Here is a 19,944-nt window from a genome sequence, read left to right on the forward strand (position 1 = left end):
GTTTATCCACTGGTAGCCAAACCATTGGTACCCACAGCAAGAAGTGATAACCAACAGTGGTGAGAAGCCTTTTTTTTTTCTCTTCCTTCTTTTCTTCTCCCCCCCTGCCCTTTTTTTTTTTTTTTTTTTTTTCATTTTGTCAGAAATTGGTGTATGGCTACTTTTCATGGTTGTCTTATGTAGTCTGTATATAGTATAGTTTGGAACTTTCACATCGCATTTGATTAGTGAAAAGAAATATATAATGGAAAACAGGATTTTAAAGCCACAGAAATTGACAGCCAGACTAGTGGCCTAGGGAGTCTATTTAATGTTTTAAAAACTCTTGAAAAGATTTCAACTTATCAGTACCCTTTTTGTGATTATATTCTGTGCGCTTTGGCAGTCTGCTTATGTATTTCTTGCTCAACCGTAAGGCCAATTGCACACAAACTGTCCCTGTATTTTTCCAAGCTGTTAGTTCAGTGCATGCCCTAGTCACTGAGTCCAAAGAGAGTTTGCTGGAATACAATCTCTTTTCACAGCTTTCTAACTCTCTGTCCAGCTCTTCTCCTTAAAATAACAAAGATGTTATATAAATGCAAGGATTTTTAGGGAGGAGCTTATCTGTTAAGGTTTAGTGTAGAAAGCAAGCTTTCGTTTTAAAAAGGTCAAATATTACAAAATGCTGCGTGTTGAGCGTACTCAGCTCATCACCGATTATGTTGGGGACAAAATAATGTGATTCAGTTTTCTTTCTTTAATATATTTTTGGGTCTGTCGCATGCCAATTACAAGCCTGAAAGTGGTCAAGGAAAACTTTTCAGGTATTTGTCCAAAGCCTAGACTACATCCTTCTGATTTAGTTAAGAAAAAAATCACAAATTTTAGAGATGAGACCCCTGTTACACAGGGGTCTTGTAATATCACTTTGTGTTGTAAAAAAATTTGTTTTGCTTTCAAGAGTTATGTGAAAGGAAGGGGCAGGGATGTTAACTTCTAGAATATGAAAACTGAACACCTGGAGATAATTATATTTTTAAATATTTTCAGGCTGAGTCAGAGTTAATGATAAATGGGAACTATAATGGACTGGCAGATGATTAGTAGGACTCATCATTATAGTATGTTTAGCATAATAGGCACAGTCTTCTTGATTATTCAGTGACAGTTTGTGTAGTAACTTCTCAATTAAAAGACTATGTCATGCTGACAATAAATATGTTCACTAGATAAGTGTGCCTTGCTTAAAATATGTGTCTTCTGGAAAGTGATATTAGCTTTCCCTCATAAGAGGAAACATTAGTAGACTTCAGAAATTTATGAAACAGAGCTTAAGTGGGTCTTACTTGGGAACATGAATTTTGTAAGAATACAGAGACATTAAATGTGATCAGTAAGTCTTTAGTAGAAGACCAGGCTGTGAAACAGGACTGCTGTAGATTCCCATAATCTTCTCTCAGTCAGTCAGCCATAATAGCAGCCCTACCTGTAAGTTGGTGAACACTGAGCATGTCCAAGCAGGTAACCAAAAACGAGAGAATGCTCTGAAACGGATGAGAAGTCTTGTTACTTTGATCAACTTCACAAGTCATGGTTGCATACAGAAAAAGGAGTGAGTCGAGGTTTCACAGTTCTTTAACAGACTAATATCTCTCTTATTGTTTTAGCACATTAAAACAAACGATGAGCCTTTCGTGAGTAATGTTGTGGTCACCTCCCGTAGACATCCAGTACAGCTGCATGGTTGGTGATGCTAGCAAGGGAGTAGCTGGCGGGTTGAGTTTTGAATCCCTGGTCTGGCAGGCAAGATATGGGCAAATTGGAAGGGTCCAGGGCCAGCTTGAAAGAGACCTCTGGAGACAGTCTAGTCCAACAGCAGTCTGACTCTATCCTCCCTGTAGCTACCCATGAAGCATAAGCAACGCATGCTGGTGTTAAGATTCCTGTTATAGGTAGCAGACTGCTTCCTGCAGTTTCTCAGACTTCAGTAAGAAAGTTTCCCTTAATGGTAAGCCGTAAGAAATTGTCTGAATCAGACTTTCACATCATGGAATAGGTTTGGTTGCATCTCAAGGATTCCCTTGCTTTTGTTCCCGTTGTCCTGGAAGTTAGAGTGAGGCTTACTAGATTCTTGTTAGCCAACTTTGTGGGTTCTGTAATCATAAAACGAGAAACTTATCATTTTTTAATGAAGGATTAAATTAATCCTTCCTTAATGTGAAGGTTATAGAATTATAGAAAATGCTCATTCAGCTTTTTTCATTTCAAATTGGTTGTCTATGCCTATTTCCATCCTATCTGATAGGTAGACTGTATTCTTGATGGCTGATTAGCATCAGTCTCAGTTCTCTGAGGTCAATTTTTTAACTGTCACTGGTTAAAAAGGCTTTTTTTTTTTTTTTAAATAAACTCATTTATTTTGAGACTGGTGCTATGAAACATTCATATAAATAGTAGCCAGTGACATCTCAGTCTAGAGCCAATTGAACAGTACCAGTTAAACCTACCAGAAAAAAAGTGTCTGTTTGGATCAGTAGTTTAATAATTTAATATAGATTGGTATTTTGCCTAGTTTATTGCTAGTGATGGAAGGCAGGATGTTCTTGGTCTTGGTTCGAAGGGACTATTATTCTAGTCCCTTTCTCCGCTTCCCCCCGCCAAGTTCTTTCCAACAAAGTAACACCCTTCTCTTCTTTCCAATCCAAAAAAAAAAAAAAAACCTCTCAAAGATTGCATTGGTGATCCTCTGGATTATTGGAGACTATTTTTAACTGTGGTAAGTACTTGGAGTTTGGATTTGCTGGATATACAGAAAGTGGAAGAATATTGGGGGATTTTTCCCATTATTTCACAGAGTAATTCTGCTGTCATTCATATATGGGTCTAGCATCGCTGAACTAATGGCCCTCAAATAGTAACTTATCAAAGCTGCTCAGGGATTCTTGCCATTGCTATAAAAAGACATTTGGCAATAAGCAGTATGTCATATAAGAAGCACAGCCATTTACTAGAATATAAATATGCTAACATACTTCACTTGAGAACTCTTCTATGGCATCTGGTTCTGTAAGACTGAAGTAAGTAGATAGTATTGAACATCACAGGTGATTAGTCAGCTAGTCATTCTAAATACAAATAATTTTCAAGCTGTTATTTCTTCAAGCAGGATGATAAGTCACTGCATTTGTTCTGTATTTCTGTTGGGCATTTAAGCTGAGATCTCAGAGCTTTTTTGTAAAAACTAATCAAGAAGTGATTTGATGAAGGTTCTTTAGGTAATTTATACCCATTTCACAGGTAGACAACAGAGAAACATAAATCACTCGATTCAGTCTTAGACCATTTCTTGACTGGAGTCAAAAAGAGCTAGGCAAAGCTCTATGCTTTTACATCTGTAACTCTTGTATGACCTAATGAACGTATTTAAAATTCTAGTTCCCCACATCTGTAAGAATTTAGTTTGCCAGGTCTTAGATACCTATACCTTCCTCTTGCATTGCTTGCTTTCTCTCTTGTTACGGCCTCCTGTTGGCCCTGCTTGCTTGCAGAAGCAGGGCAGCAGTGGTGTGCCTGCCCAGATTGGTTCAGGGCTGGTGATTTCTTGTTTGACAGCCTCCTGCTGTGAATGGAGTCCTGACTGGCCATCATCTGAGTGGCATATGATTTCTGTAATTATGACTGGAGGGGGAAAAAATCTGGATCATATAAGCAAAACGTGTATTATCTTGCCTTCTCCAGAGCATTGCAGATTTCTGGACTGGTTGTACTGGACAGGACTTTCACAGTCTTGCGGGTGAAAGAGTTGACTGTAGTTATTACAGCTTCATGAGTAACCTTCAAGTACTTCCTTGATGATTTAGGTGAATTTAAATCAAAATCTGTAAGTTGCTTCTGGGATTGGGATAACCAAATGGTGTACTTTGATACTGTGAATAGCACTAATTGACTAATTGAGATTACTGGTTGATATCATTACTGGCAAGAAGGTGGTGCCTTTCCACTCCATATACGGGCCTGTTAATTCTTGATTCTCTCTCTTAGATCTGTGGTTTGCATGTATTTGATTGCCAGAGACATGTCTTTAAGCAGTTGTTGATTACATATATTATCTAGGAATCACAGGTGTCCAACCATCAGTTGACTAGTCAACAGAACATGTCCGTGTGTAGGCAGAGCTGGGTACTCCGTGAAGCTGTCGAGTAGATTGTGGCTGAGAATTCATTGTTCCAAAGAGCTGTCTTTAAATTAGCGTACGCTGTTCTAACTGAAACAGTGCAGGAAATATATTCCTGTTAATGGCACTGCTCTCCTTTCCCAAGCTTTATCAATTACGGCATTTCTTTTCCAATACATTCACTGATGAAACCTGACCTCTCTTTATTCAAATGCTGAGAAATATTTTTTTCACAGAAGAGTGTCTGTAACCCTTTATTGCAGTTGGTATTGCTCCTTTTGATACAGTTCCTGAAAGAGAGTTCTTCCCTGAACTGGTCATATTATGAAATGAAGAATAGAGTTAGTAATAGGAAAAATTACAATGTAAATCAACGCTTGAGTCCCTATTCCCAGCGGCATTGCACACTGAAAGTCTAGCAGACCATACCAAAAGATTGTCATGAAATACAAGTTAAAATTCTTGCTCCATTACGGTTCTGACTGTTAGGAAGCGTAAGAAGAGATAATTGTTGTTCTTTGAGGAAATCTGATATTCGAGCTTGCCTGGCCTGAGGATAGGTCTCTGAGATCTGGATTTGATTCTCGCTTTCTTGTTCTTGAAGATGGGGGGAGAGAGTGGGGAGTGTTTATTAAAAGCTAAGCTTTAGTAGCTGGGGAATGTAGCTCACAAAGTTAAAAGAGACTCCCGTAACCAACTGGGGGCCAGCAACGAGTGGAGCCTCATGGATTACAGCGAGGCTTGAATCCTCTAGGCTCTGTGCACGGTAGAGGACCTCCCAGGCCAATAAAGAAAAAAATGTTAGTAGAGTAAATGACAAAATGAAGTATTTAAGAATTGTTTCTGTATGGACTCTGGGAATTTAACACCCTCCCCCCATTTTTTTTTTTTAATTTTTATTTTCAGAAAGAAGACACAGTTCCTCTAGCAAGCCGCCTTTGACTCCTCCCTCCTCTTCAGTATTTTCCCTCATTTCATCTTTCCCTTCAAAAAACAAAGGTAGCGGTGGAAGTGGGAGCAATCGTTCATCCAGTGGAGGTACTAGTGCATCATCATCCAATTCCAAGTTGTTGAAATCACCCAAAGACAAGCTGCAGATCAGTGGAAACAATAGGCTAATGCATCCGGTACAGCACAGCAAAGTTCCCCATGATAAAATGTGAGTATGCATTTTGACAAAGATTTACATTTTATTACTTGCATGGAAAGTGCTGCATCAGTAGCATTTCTTTTGGTTCCACAGAGTTTTTGGTTTAAAAGATGACATTGTTAAAACTCCCCTAGATCTTTTCTAGCAGCCTGATTGAAGAGTATGGGTACACTAATGGCATTGTTGAATGAGAAGTCTTGCAAAGGTGTTTCTTGAATCAGTATACGTGAAGATCATTTTGCTAGGAGGACTCAGGTTTCTGATCAAATCTGTATACTTTGATCATACGCGAGTTTTAGCTCTGATTCAAGTGATTTTTGACTTGCACACATCACTGTTATTCATTGTGTAATCTTAATTTGCTGTTGTAGAACAGGGCCTTGCTTCCTGGGACATAACAGGACTGTTCTAGTCGCTTTTGTGATGTGCTGTGTCTCTGAATTCAAATTACAGATGCTGAAGTCCTTGATGACTCCCTGAAATACTTATGAGGAGGTGGGGAAAAAAGGACAGAAGAGATTGTGGACCTGAAAAAATGTGAAAATAGATATGAAAAAATTTATAATAAGAGAACTGGGAATAGAGGAGGCCGGTCAACTGCGTAAATCTATATTGTGACTAGATCAGGGTATTGTAGAGTAATAAAATACATTTCCCATAGCTTTGATAATATATGACTCTGTGATACTACAATTGCCTGCAATTTTTTTTCCATTCGTTTCCCTAAACAATAGCATGACTCCATCTGTCAAAGTGGAAAAGATTCATCCAAAGATAGATGGTGCCCAACTGAAAGCTGCTGTTGGTCCAACTTGTTCTACTACTGTGAGTTCCTCAATAAAGACTGGCCTTAATTGTCCCTCAATACCAAAGCCACCCTTGCCTTCCCCTGGACAGATACTGAATGGTAAAGGTCTTCTCTCTGTGCCTCCATTTTTGGAAAAGAAACCTGAAGAAAATACAAATAATAGGAAATTTTTACATAAAAGATTGTCAGGTAACTTTTTTTAAATATTATTTGCTATATTGCTCGTAGTAGCATATAAAGAAGTAGGCATAGTCAAATATAAGCTTTAACATAAATATTTGCAAAAAATAAGCTTCAGAAATAAACCAAACATTAACTTTCATAGGGTTTTAAATTAAGCTTTAATATGGTACAACTTTAAATATTAGAATTTAACTATTTAACTTGACGTGTTCTTAGAGGCATACAAATAACTGGAAATGTTGCTGTTGCTTTCAGAAACCATCCAGGCCTCAGAGGCCTGTCAGTTCCTACGGTTTTAAAATTACACTCCTCTTCTATCTTAAAAGATAGCAGAATAAGGTAGTATGATAGTAAGATAGTTCTATATGAAAGGTATACAGGTATGTAGAAAACTGAACAACTGGCACAGCATAGACTAGAAAACAAAACAGTCTGCTCTTCAAACACAATAACTCAATAATAATCTTAGTAGAACGGTAGAAAAGTTCAACAACAACAACAAACATCAGTTGTGACTGCTCACGTTGATGGTGACCTCTTAAATCTGTTCTTGGTTTTGCAAGATCATTTTTACTTTAAAAAAAAAAAAAAAAAAAAGAAGCATTCTGGCATGCAGGATCTGCTTCTCTGGGATCTTTTACAGCTGTAAGTTTCTCCCTTCTGTTTGCAGAACTGAGATCTGTGTTTCAGCATGTCACACTGTGGGAGTAGAAAACGTTTGGTTTTAATTCAGTAATTTTATTTGTACATTTGCACGTGTTACACCTGAAAACAGGTTTTGGTTTGGTCAAGTTCTATGATGAAAATAAATCTTAGCGTTTCAAAGTGTTTTTATGACATCTGTTTGCTTTCAATAATGTGCTATTTATGTACCTTTAACAGAGAGAGAATTTGATCCTGATATATACTGTGGTGTCATTGATGTGGAAACCAAGAAGCCCTGTACTAGGTCTTTGACATGCAAGGTAGGATATCTTAATCAGAATAAGATTATGATGTAAATTTTAAACTTTATTTCCTGAGTAACATGACAAAAAACGGAAAACTACTAATTTTTGCTGTCAGTATTTACCACTGTAAACGGTAACATGTCTTGGTAACATCTGAAAATATGTTGCCAGAAATGAAGAAGGAAGTGTTTTTGAAATCCAATTAACTTGTTTATTAAAAAATATGTATTCCATTAAGTAACCCAAAGGGTTTTTTATTTTTTCTTTTTACAAACCCGTTAAACAGAATGCTGCCATTGGAAAGACTGTTGTTCCACGTGCGGATAGTATGAGGCCAGCATGTTGCTGTTCTTTTTGGAGAGAGGCTTTCGGTTATGGATCGTGAATTTTTAAAAGTCTATCATAAGCATTAAAAGTATTGTTTGTTTATGCAGGGTTTAGATAAACAAGCTCTCCCTCCTCCCCTCTACCCTCCTGAAGAAAAAACCCAAAGTCTGTAGTAGGTGCTGAGGAGGCATTTGTGTAAATGCTAACACTGCTTGATGTAGGACTTCAGCTTCTTCAGAAAAGAGTAATCGGAAGAAGCCACAGAGTATACCTAGAGGTCAAACTCTAAATTAAACCATCTTTTTAAAACTTTCAATTTGATGAAGAGTGTTTTCTGGCTCAGAACTCTTTAGGGGGCAGGGAGGGAGGGTATCATTTAGCCCCAAGAAACCAAAAATCAAAATCCTGGGCAATTGTGTAATGTTTAGCTACTTTCCTGCCAAGCAGCTAAACTGTCAGTAGAGGAAGCATCTGGTAAATAAACCACCTACAGAACAAAGGTAAAATGGAGCTGATATTAATGACCCAAAGGAACTGAACTTGAACATGTTGCCCTTTTGGAATTGCAAGGGGAAGGCAATTGTTTTGCTAATAGAGAAGGGAAGAGTATCGAGTCTCTTACAAGAGAACTAGAGAAACGAAAAGTTTAAAAGAGATAGGAGGTAAAATCATTTCTCAGCAATTCCTTATATTACACCTACTCATAAAATGTTTCTCTGAATTGTTATCCATGTCTAAGTTATATGATGATGATGATTTTTTACCTATCAAAAATGAACCGAATCAAACCTTTTATGCTGTATGAAAATAAGATATTGTATACTAATTTAACAGTCCAGAAAAATAACTTCCATCTGTTTTGATTTACCTAGAATTTGTGCCGCATGTATCTTACTCCATGTAGCATTCAGGATGCTCAAAGGACTTTGAATTCTGTCTGACTGTGGATTCTGCTGTGTGTCTGTGTGTGTCTGTGTGTGTCTGTGTGTGTCTGTGTGTGTCTGTGTGTGTCTGTGTGTGTCTGTGTGTGTCTGTGTGTGTTGCATATGTATTTCGCTGCATTAACTTTCAAAGAATATGTTAGTATATTAGAAGAAAGCAAGTAAAAGGTTTTTTTTGATACTTTTAGTGTTTCACATTAGAAGTCTGTTTTTAAAATCTGTGTTAAATATTTTATGGGTGAAAGTAAATATTTGATATTTTTTGTTGTGCATTATAGAGTAAGATAAATATTTTTAGATACCATTTTATTCCTGGCAATTAAGATACAGATGTGGAAAAGATTTGAAACTCTAGTCTTTGAAGAGCTTTGGCAGCTTCTTTTAAAAAGAAGTTTGAAAGAACTTTAAAAGAAATTTTTAAAGCAATTGCTAGTTTTCTTTTTTTAATTATCATACAGGGACATAATCACCCATTAAGCAATTTTAAAATTTCTTTTACAAGCCATTTGTCTGTTTATTTACTCAACCGCAAATGTGATGATTTTCTTTGTTCTAGAATTCTAGACATGTGTTTTGAGCGTTTAATTTCCACAAATCTAATAGCCTGTGATTAATGATTTATTCATGGATTTGTAGACACATTCCTTAACCCAGCGGAGGGCTGTACAGGGTCGAAGAAAACGATTTGATGTGTTGTTAGCCGAACACAAAAGCAAAACCAGGGAAAAGGAATTTCTTCGACATTCGGATCATCATCAGCAGATGCCCCCTCTCAGGGAACCACATCCCTCACCTACTAAAACTTCCCAGGAGCTGCACCAAAATTCTCATGGAGTTACTCTTACAGAATCAAAGCCTTTATTACCTAATAAACCCAAACCTCACCCCCCCAGTCTTCCAAGGTAAGGAAAATCTGCGTATCCAGTAGGTATGAAGTGAATACTGATAGCTTCATGATGTGGGCTTTGAAAGAGAGAGACGGATCTGTTGGCTGAGGGCCGTATTTTTGCTCTGGGCCTGGTGACCAGCTGCAATTAGCAATTCCGGGCTGAGCGAATAGGGCCTCATAGCGAAGAGGGTCTGATGTTTGAATCAGTAAAAGATGACTTGCATCAATGAAAGCAGTTCTGCTACAATTAGGTAATGCTAGGCTTTCCAAGGGGTACACCACCACCTCACCTTCCTCTCAGGAGATGCGTTGAGATAGAGAAAACATTGGAAATTTGTTAATGTAAAGTCCCTTTTGTAGGTAATTAAAAATTCTGAGCTTAAACGCTTGCTAAACTAGCCTTTGTTCACTAACGCCTTCACTGCTTGCCTTGCTCAGGCCTCCAGGCTGCCCAGCCCAGCACAGTGGAAATGCCCCTAGCGATTCTCCTTCTGTCCACGAATCCCCTCACCCTCCCTTGCCTGCAGCTGAGCCAGCCTCTCGGTTATCCAGTGATGAGGGAGAATGTGATGAAAAAGAAGAGCCTGTTGAAAAACTGGATTGTCATTATTCAGGTCATCATCCTCAACCAGCCGCTGTATGTTTCAAGTTAAAGTTAAGCTTGCTCTCTCACCGGTTCCAAATTTGTGAACAAGTGATTTGGGGGTTTTAAGAGCGTTTTCTGTGGTGTGTGTGGAATTTTCTATTCATACTTTATTTTAAGAAAACAATTTTGCTGCCAAATAAGCGGTGAAGGTTTAGTTCTACTTGCAAAGTAGAGGTACCATGAAAATATCTTTTGGACCTCACTTTTGCAATACGAAAGAAGTCAAAATGCCAAAATACTGAAGATGGAATTGGTAATTGCTATTAAGAGCTGTGGGTTTGGGGTAGGAGGGCAGGTAGGATTTCCAGGAAGTGATCAGTGTGGAAAAAGGACATGCAAATAATGCTTTTTTTTTTTTTTTAAGTGAGATTTCATTATTAGCTTTTTTTTTTTGACATTGTTACTACAAAGTGCCAGCCATCCAAGCAAAGGTAACAGTAGCGTGTTTTTTAATATTTGAATCTTGATGAAAGTTAGCATGTATGGTATGCTTTTTTTTTTTCCAAATGCAAAATATTGAAATTTTTCTGCATTTGATACAGCTCTTGGATTTCTCTAGTTTGTACCATTAGATAGCAGACTCTAAATGATTGCAAGTTGTTCCTTAGTGTGTTAACATGAGAAGTCTTTCATGTGAGATTAGTTATTACTGTTGCTTTCAACAAAGTATTAAAAGGCTGTTTAATGGAAAAAAGGAGATGAACCATAAGGTGCAATAGATGAGCCTTCCCCTTTAATTTCTGTCTTTTCAAACCACTGTTAGTCTTACTAAATGCACAAGCTTTATTACCTAGCCTGTATATCAAATTATCTTTTTTTTTTTTAAACTGGCTGTGAGCAGATAAGCTGACACCTCCTCAGAAGTAAATGTTATACTGCTGTCCGTCCTTGTTTGAATCCAGAGCGATTCAAATCTGACTGCTGCTGCTGTTTGTAAATATGGGTGTATCAAGTGGGTAGAAAATTATCCCAATACAATAGGGCCAAAAATTTTAAATGGTTGTTATAGCGTGGAAATAAAAGTTCTAATGTATGGGTTTTTTTTAACCTTTGTTTTAAACATCTAAAAGCAAATCCATTTAGCAATATTTGTTTAAAAGCAAGTGTGTTATTATTTCAGGGAGTTGTTACTGCAAGTAGAAAGCACCAATAAAAATCTATCTTTTCAGTTTTGCACATTTGGTAGTCGGCAAATTGGAAGAGGTTATTACGTGTTTGATAAGCGGTGGAACCATATTCGATGTGCACTTAACTTCATGGTGGAGAAGCATCTGAATTCACAGATGTGGAAGTGAGTAGAAATGGAAGAGTTCTTACTCTTGTTGATATTTGTAGGAATACATAAAGCCTATAGTTTTAGCTACAGAAAAGTCATCTTGTGTTCATGTTAACCAAATCAAAGGTTGGTAGTCTATGCTTTACATTTTTATGCAACAATTAACAGTTAATTCAGCAGAATATTTTAGTGGCATTAAGCAAACTCAAAATGCAGTTACCGTAATGTAGTACTATTAAACTGAGTATTATTCCAAAGAATGGTAGCTACCTAGTTTTTTGTTTTTCTTCTGTTTACCTGCAGGAAAATTCCTCCAGCATCTAGTAACACGACATCTGTTCGTGCACCACATCGGACAAACTCAATGCCTACTTCACAGTATGGTGTCAGTGCAACAGGTTTCCTTTTACCCACCACGGTTATGTCATCGCCAGCATTGGTATCTCCTTCCTGTATGTCTCTGAATAATAAATCGGTACCATCACATGGAACTACACTAAATGCCAATCCTGCAGCTTTGGGTGCGGTGGATCCTGTTTGCAGTATGCAATCAAGACAAGTGTCTTCATCCCCTTCAACACCTACAGTGCTTTCCTCAGTACCTTCACCTATGCCCAGCAAACCTCAGAAATTGAAATCCAGCAAATCTTTTAAACCTAAGGAATCTTCTGCTGGCAGTGGCACCTGTAACAGCACCGGCAGCGTCAGTAGCAGCGGCGGCTCAGGAAAGAAGCGTAAAAACAGTTCCGCACTGCTAGCACCTTCTCATTCCACAGAGTCCTTTAGAAAAAACTGTGTGGTTAACTCTGGAAACTCTGGGACCTCCTATCATCCGTCGGTGACGTCTTCGTCCCACAGCGTTGGCCTCAATTGTATGACTAGTAAAGCTAACTCGGTTAGCCTCAAGCATGACCAATCAGGGAGGGGTCCTCCGACTGGAAGCCCTGCAGAATCGATAAAAAGAATGAGTGTGATGATGAACAGTAGTGATTCCACTCTCTCCTTAGGGCCATTTGTTCATCAGTCCAGTGAGCTGACTGTCAATTCACACAGCAGTTTTTCACATTCACATACTTCCCTAGATAAATTAATAGGAAAGAAAAGAAAGTGCTCACCTGGTTCGAGTGGCATAAATAGCAGCAGCAGCAAATCAAACAAAGTTGCCAAATTGCCATCCATGAATAACGTTCATGCAAAACACACTGGTGCAATCCCAGGGGCACAAGGACTGATGAACAATTCTCTTCTTCATCAGGTATGAAATTTTTATCTTGGCGTTAGCCGGTGAGAATGTCTCCTCACGTGCTTATATTGATGGTGTTGCCAGAACTGTTAGCTAGCCGATTCCACGTGCAGTTCTAGTAAAAGAGAGTTGTCTCTTCTTCTGTTTGCCCATTACTCATTTGAGTGTTTTTATACTGAATGTACTTTCAGAAGAATTTTATGAGCACCTTTCTCCTGCAAAGTGTGGTTTTTATTCAGGAAAAAAAAAAAAAGAAAAATAACCTTAAATATGGCATCCCAGGTTCTGCATTTGTTCCCTGGGAATCACTATCAGATGAAATCCGGTTCTCATGTTTAAAAAAAGAAAAAATCTTGCTGCCAGCTATGGAGCTGAGCCTAATGTCTGAGCCTGAGTTCTTCTTTTTGTGTCAGTAGTAAACGTTTTAGAGAGTGGAATATAAGGATACTGATTATAGAAGAACTGTGATGAAGTAATTAAGCCTATTATCCCAAGGTGTCACTGACTAACTTCTTAGTAATAACAAGATTAGATGTTATAAATAAGGTAGAAATCTTTGCAGTCTGTAAAACAAACATTTACTATAAAGAAAGCAGATCTCAAGAAATTGTCAGATACTGTTTTTAGTTTTGGTGAGGGGTCCAAAAAAAAAAAATTGCCTTGGGAAACTAGTGTATTGCTAGAAACCTCTGGAGAAATTAGAATGAGAAATAATTAAGAAACCTGTAACTTAGAATTCTTAACAAAATTATTCAAATTGACTTGGAAGATCACTTGGAGGGGTAAATATTATTTGATATAGTTTGAGGAGAGCACAGAAGAGGGAGCAGATTCCCGGGTTATCCAGCCCCAACTCCATGAGTATTTTGGGATTTGTTTTCTATGCGTGTTTTCCACACTGAAAAGCTGAGAAATATTTTTTGTTTCCTCTGGTACTAAAGCCCTGAAATCATGGTAACTGGAGAGGTGGGAGGTCAGAAAGATCTTTTTCAGAATGGTTTCTGAGTTTTCAGTTTCAGCCATCGAGCAAGACTCTCACTGCTTTTGTGTGATGAATATACTTACTGTAATGAGAGAGAGAGAGAGAGAGGAAAAAAAAAAAAAGCATTTGTATGATTTGGCATTTGATAGTTTTTATTTCAACTGCGCAGTATAAATAAAGGAAAAAATAATTTGAGTGAATTTAGGAAGGAAATCATATCTAAAGCCATTGTAACTTTAAAGAGCAACTAGATTGAGAAATGGGAGTACAAACAAGCCAACTGCTTATTAATGGTGACACATCGTGCCTTCTGATACCCACCAAGAAAGCTCTCTTTATTCCAAAAATGTCTTCTAAGGGCGTCCGTGCTAATAGCCTTGTTTACTCATCTTTCTGTTTTGTTTATTTGCTCAAAAGCCAAAGGCGCGTCCCTGATAGCTGAATATACCATGGTGAGAAGAACTGGACAGTTTCCACTACAAGCAAAACCTCCATCTGGAATTCTGGACTCCAAGATGCCTTGAGTTATCCCAGCTTCCCATGGTCCTCAGGTGTGGAAATCTACTGGACTGTCACTCAAACAAGGAATTTCCCTGAAGCCATGTCTGTAGCAGTGAATATACTAGAAATGGACACTGGATGAAGTTCAGCCACATAATTGCTCTTATCAGTGTTAACGGTGGTCTGGACTGTTTGCTACAAATCTGTGAGATTTTACTTACAGGAGTACATCATCTTGCCACTATTTGACATAGATTGGCTGGGCAAAAGAATGTTTTTTTTTTTTTTGGGGGGGGGGGGGGGGGGAACATTACTGTGGACTTATTTTTATATTGATGGTGTCTTTTGTAGGTGATAGCTACCAGACAGACACTGTCACTAGAGAGGACCCCTCATCGCGGGGGCGGAGATGTGTGAGGCACAATGGAAAGAAGCCCTCAAGAAGGGAATATGGCTTTAGTGTTTTTATAGCAATGTTCCTTTAACGGAATATAAAAATAGCACAATTAAAAAATAGTCTGTGTTTTGCCCAGCCTTTTGCAAGTAATTTGGGATAAGAAGCTATCAGGAGTTTCAAAAAACTTTAAAAAAAAATACACAAAAAATAAAAAGACTTGTTTGAGGCCATTGCTCAGAAAACAAGTATAAAAATAATGTTGTACTTGCATGATACAGAAATTATTTTCTATTATTTTGGATAAGATTTGATTGCAGAAGAAAACAAAAGTTAATTAATTTTGTTTAAAAAATCCAAAAATATTAAACAGACAAAGGCAAGTAACCTCTAAAACTATATGCCCAAAGAACATATTTCTTGACCTATACTGTATACCACAAGCCTTTGTTATTTAAAAAGAATTATAACTGTATTGGTTAAATTAGGCTGGATTTGCCTTCCAGCCTGTAAAAATAGCCCTTTTAAAACTGAGTATTTAAAGTATTTAAATATTTTCTAAAAAAAAGAAATAAATAAAAATGAATTATTTTATGCCTTGTTTGTAACACCTTAATGATTTAGTTATACGCTTTCAACCACTCTCAGTGAGATTTTCCAAAATTCTGGAAGAGATGCCAGTTAGCAGCTGAGTTCAACGTAAAGTGCAGATGTATGCATTACGGTCAACTTCTCTCACCTGCCGAGGTTTTATGAATAAAGGGGGCTTTACACAGTTTTATATAGTCCAGTCAATTTTTATGAAATATTTTGTCTCACTTCAAAACACCTCGAAGATGAATTCCACTAAAGGGCTTATTGTTACTCTAATTTAATTCGTCTGGATGTTTTTGTTTTTAAACATCAGGTAAAGTCTCAGAACTGACTAGACTTTTATTAAGGGGCAAAGCAAAGGAAAACAAATTACTAACCAAGAGTATACTTCTCTGCCTTAAAGGGGCACCAGCTATTGCTGAGAACAGACAATCTGAGCCTGTCAAATTGCTCACGTAGCCCAGCCTTCTCCCCGTTTCTGGTGGCAAATAGTACATCAGGGAATCCAAAGCCACTAAGAGTAGCAGTTGCTTAGTTGTTTACCTAATAATGCTTTCAGTTTAACCTGAACTTGCTACAAAATCATTGTTATACAGCAAAACAACGACAAGCCTCTATGCAGACACTTTAGCTTTGAATTGATACAAAAGATCACATATTTAGAAAGCAACGTACTTTAGACATTTATTATGCAAGTGCTTAAAAAAAAAAATTTTCAGGAACAAAAAAGTTCATATTTAATAAGATGCCCTATTGAAAGTGTTGTTAAAACTATGATTGGTTTAACTTAAAAGGAACCAAAGTGACATGCTCATTCCACAAAGAGAAATCAAAATGTGTGAAATCCTGCACGCTTGGAGTGAAACCCATGTTCTGATGAAGTCACTGGGGCAAAAATTTCACTTCCAGATAGCTTCGGTCACAAGTGCAATTTGACTCTTGATAGATATAAATGTAAAGGCAACAAAAAATGATGAGAATGAACGCTAGCGAGTTTGTGATCAAACTCTGTTTTTATTTTTTAAGGTTCTGTTGATCTGAAAGCATAATGGCAAATTCATGCTCATTCAAGAGCATGCAGACGTTTGAAAAAAGTTAATCCTTGATCACTGTGCTCGTGTAGAGCCAGTTTCTAGCGATACCTGCGTTGTGTAGTTGTGAGCCATTGGGAGTAAAAAATTAGAACGTCGTAAATTCTGTCTGCCCTTGAGCATAGACCTGCTTAAATATTATGTTTTAGATCTTGGTTATAAGCAGAACGTTGTTCCTGAAGCTTTTATTGTCACATAGTTCTTACTGTAAATAATTAAGGAAGCTTAAAATTAATTTTCCTTGCAAAATTGAATTTGCAGTGGCTGGGTTGTTTCTAGACAGATTTTGGTATTAATTTAAGAGATACAGTTTTTATAGTCTTTCCAACTTCTCGTTATGACTCCTGCAGTTTTCTTAACCTAAAAAATTGCTGCAATGATGAACAAAGAATTATACAAGAAAAAAACATACTTTTGTATCTTTATTTTGGAATTTCTTGTTCTATTATAAATATTGAAGTATCCCTATTTCAGAAGACATATTTTGTTAATTGATTGTACATATTTAAATATGTATTTTTGCACAGGTCTTTTTTTCTTATATCCAGTTTTGGTACAATTGAGATCATCTAGTATTTATTTATTAATTAATTAAAAAAGCAAATACCTTTTTATAATTTGAAGTGGTTCACTGCCAAGCCAATAGTAACATGCCTACTTTGCAACTTAAGGGATGCCTCTGTTTTGTGAAAGTTGTGTCCCTTTTAACGTCTTGGGAGTGGATACGTACAAACTATTGCCCGGCTCCTGCAGTCCGATTTGCGCAGCACTCTGCATGGGAATCCGACCGCAGGATTTGAGGCTAAATGGTCTAAATGGCATTGCTTATCAGTTGCCTGGTTCCCAGAAGACTACATTTAGTTAAGTGACACACTGCTTCTCTTTTTTTAGTGTTTGTGTGCGTGTGTGTGCGTGCGCATTTGTGTGGGTCTCATGTGGTTTAAAACTAACGGAAAAACTGAAAGTGCCTGATATAACTAGTTTTAAGCTTGGACTGTTTAGACAGCTTCTCCTTAAAAGACTTGAATGTTCAGTTGAAATTTTGGAGCTTGCTTTTTCCACCTATATATGTATCTATATCTACGTATAGATATGTATATGCTGAAATTTTAATGAGATGGGTTGACAAAAGAAAATGAACGATGCTGGTAATTTTTGTAAAATGTTTTAATTAGAATACCTTGTGTTGGAACAATCCCGTTAATAATGCATCTTAAAATAATGCCAAGGGTTTAAAATATGGTTTCAACCAGCAGTTTATTTAACTGCCTCATTTTGAAGGGGGGGAGGGAGGTATTCCTTCATAGATGAAATAATTTAGAAAATGTTCAAAATATCTTGTATTCCAGGAAAAAAGCAAAACAAAAACAAGTAAGTACCTCTTAAAACCATTAAAAAATGAAGATGTGATTTCCAAATGACATTTCTAAGGCAGTTGTCTTCCTGTAAGAGTTCTCTTGCCAAGGAATCTCTCTCATCTTTCTCTCAGTCTGTCCTGGAGGAGGGAATTGGGCTTGAAAAGATTCTTAATGTTTCACTGTTCAGCAGAAAATAATCATTTTTACATTTTGTGCAAGATATTTTACGTTTTAAAGGTAATTTTAAAGTGAGCACTACATAATGTCAATGTGAATGTAGGCCTTGAAAGCATCTTGCTCGGTGTTGAGCCTGGTTCTAAAAGCAATCTCCTGTGTAAAATGTGTGAATAGTTTGATAATTTGTATACATAATCAAGAGCATCTGATCAGCTGAACTCTGTGTTGGCTGCTGTATAGTACATGAACAAATGTCATGGGATAGAAAAATTACTTTGGATATTTAAAAGAAAAATAAATATATAGTCTATTTGTTTTGTAACAAGTTTCTGTAAATAAAATAATTTATACTATTTATAAGAAAAAGTTGTGCTTTGCTTCATGAGAAAGATTAGTTTGTTGAACAAACATGTTACTAAACAAGGCAATAAAATTAGGACTTTTCAATAAATGAGGTTGGTTGCATGGAATACATTATATGTTTCTGCTTCATTATAAAATCATTCACCATTAAAGGAAAACGTTATCTGTATTGGTGCCTATGTGAACTAATTTCAGAGGATTGGATGTGGTTAGATTCGTTTTACCTCAGCATTGCATAAGATAAATACTACAGGATTAAGTCTGGCAGAATCTGATCTTCATATATTACAAGTTTTTGGGTTTTTTTTTTTTTTTGATAGCTGCTTTTGAGAGGTGCCTGTAACAACCCTGCAGTACTTTTCTCGTGCAAAGATTTGTTAAGATTTGTTACTTAAGGTTTATGCTTTATTGTGTTTTGAATAGAATGATGAGAAGCAACTTTTGCAACACCAAACGCAGTGTGTTGGATGATCTTGTTTCCTTCCCACTCCCCGGCCCCCCCAAATATCTTCTGTGTTTTCCCTGCATAAAAATCCAGTGTGTGAATTTAACGGGCTCAGCAGTCTTGCAGGCTTTTCTCTTTGGCTGATTCAGGACAATCACACGTGGTGCATGACTTCTGAGAACAGTTTTTAAAACTGGTAAAGCCCCTCCTGTTAGTGGAATAAGACTTTGTAGTTATATCCAAGGGCAATGCTTCCGGTGTTTCACTCTTGTAACACAAAGGGAACCAGCTTTTCCTTAGAAGGTAGCATTTGGAATAAGTGCTACAAGAGAGAAATGGTGGCAGGCAGCAAGCAGGTCCTGTTTTGTCTTTTTATATGTGTACTTGTAATGTTTCTATATCGATGTTAACTTTTGTGTTGGCTAGAGGTGTTCTCACCTTGCTGCAAACGTTTTTCTTTTCTAGTAGCAAACTAATTTCTGCTCTGTCCTATGAGCCATTGGCACTGAAGTTGTGTTGTTGGGCTCTACAGGTGACGGCACCACGAGGTGCGTGGGAGACGTGAGTTCACACCGCTGAGCTAGTGCTCTTTGGTCGTCAGCCAATTCAGGCGAGTTTGTAACTGTGCTACCTGCCTCCCATTCAAAACTGAAGAATCAGCTCTATGTTTAGCTGCTTCTAAACGTGGATAATGTATCCCCCTAAAACTAGCACGTGAAGAAAGAGAAAAAGGCTGTTTCTATTCTGTACAGCTCCGAGCTCTTTGAGGTACCTCACAGCTCTGCATGTTCAGAGCATCTTTGCTCTTCCCTTGCTTTCCCTCATTGTGTTAGGCACTGGTAACTGGCACTCCCTGAGCATTGCCCCCTCGCAGGGTGCACTGCCCTGAGGGAGAGAGCAGAGCATCCATCCTTTGTGGAGTGTTGTTTCTCCCAAGGACTCAATAGGTTTGGTAGGCTTGTCCTGACAAACGCTTCCTAAGTAGATGTTGGCGTAGAACCCAGCGAGCACTGACTTCCCTCCGGTAAAAAGTATCTTCTCTCCTGCCACTGGTTGTCTCATAGGAAAATGCCAGTTTATATTCAGGAATAGTTATTCAGTGATGTAGACGTTAGCGCCCCACAGGTAAAGCAAGGCAAAACGCAAATCCAAATGTCAAAGGTTCTCTGTGTTTTTGCGTGCATCTTTTAGGCAGCTTTTTATGTAGTTGCCCTTTGCATTTAGAATGGAAGACGGTGATGTGTCCTTCCAGCCTGAAGATGTCAACCTTTACTGTGGTGGAGACGTTTTGGGGCTCAAAGGCTGCCTTCAAGAAAAAAAATCAGACCAGGATCCTGGGCCTGCACCTGCTGCATGTGCAGCTCTGGAGGTAGAGTGCAAAAATGGCTCTGTGCCTTTGCTGCACACGCACTGGCCTCCAGTGAGGCCGGCAGTGGCCTGGCCTGCCCTGCCAGCCATTGCCTTTGTGAG

General features: G+C 37.8%; 1 protein-coding gene across 4 annotated transcripts in view; it reads left to right on the plus strand.

Moving 5' to 3' along the window:
- The window catches only part of ATXN7 (ataxin 7), an 89,275-nt gene extending 71,077 nt beyond the window's left edge, over positions 1-18,198 (plus strand). For all 4 annotated transcript variants that reach the window (XM_068960311.1, XM_068960308.1, XM_068960310.1 and 1 more), the window contains 8 exons: positions 5,063-5,315; positions 6,041-6,303; positions 7,180-7,262; positions 9,152-9,417; positions 9,843-10,041; positions 11,220-11,341; positions 11,630-12,581; positions 13,969-18,198. In XM_068960311.1, coding sequence (XP_068816412.1) covers positions 5,063-5,315; positions 6,041-6,303; positions 7,180-7,262; positions 9,152-9,417; positions 9,843-10,041; positions 11,220-11,341; positions 11,630-12,581; positions 13,969-13,986 — 2,156 coding nt within the window. In that variant the 3' untranslated portion in view covers positions 13,987-18,198. The remainder of the gene's footprint in view (positions 1-5,062; positions 5,316-6,040; positions 6,304-7,179; positions 7,263-9,151; positions 9,418-9,842; positions 10,042-11,219; positions 11,342-11,629; positions 12,582-13,968) is intronic.
- Positions 18,199-19,944: the final 1,746 nt, after the last annotated feature.

The sequence above is a fragment of the Struthio camelus genome, chromosome 14, assembly GCF_040807025.1.
Source record: "Struthio camelus isolate bStrCam1 chromosome 14, bStrCam1.hap1, whole genome shotgun sequence".
NCBI classification, from domain to species: Eukaryota; Metazoa; Chordata; class Aves; order Struthioniformes; family Struthionidae; genus Struthio; species Struthio camelus.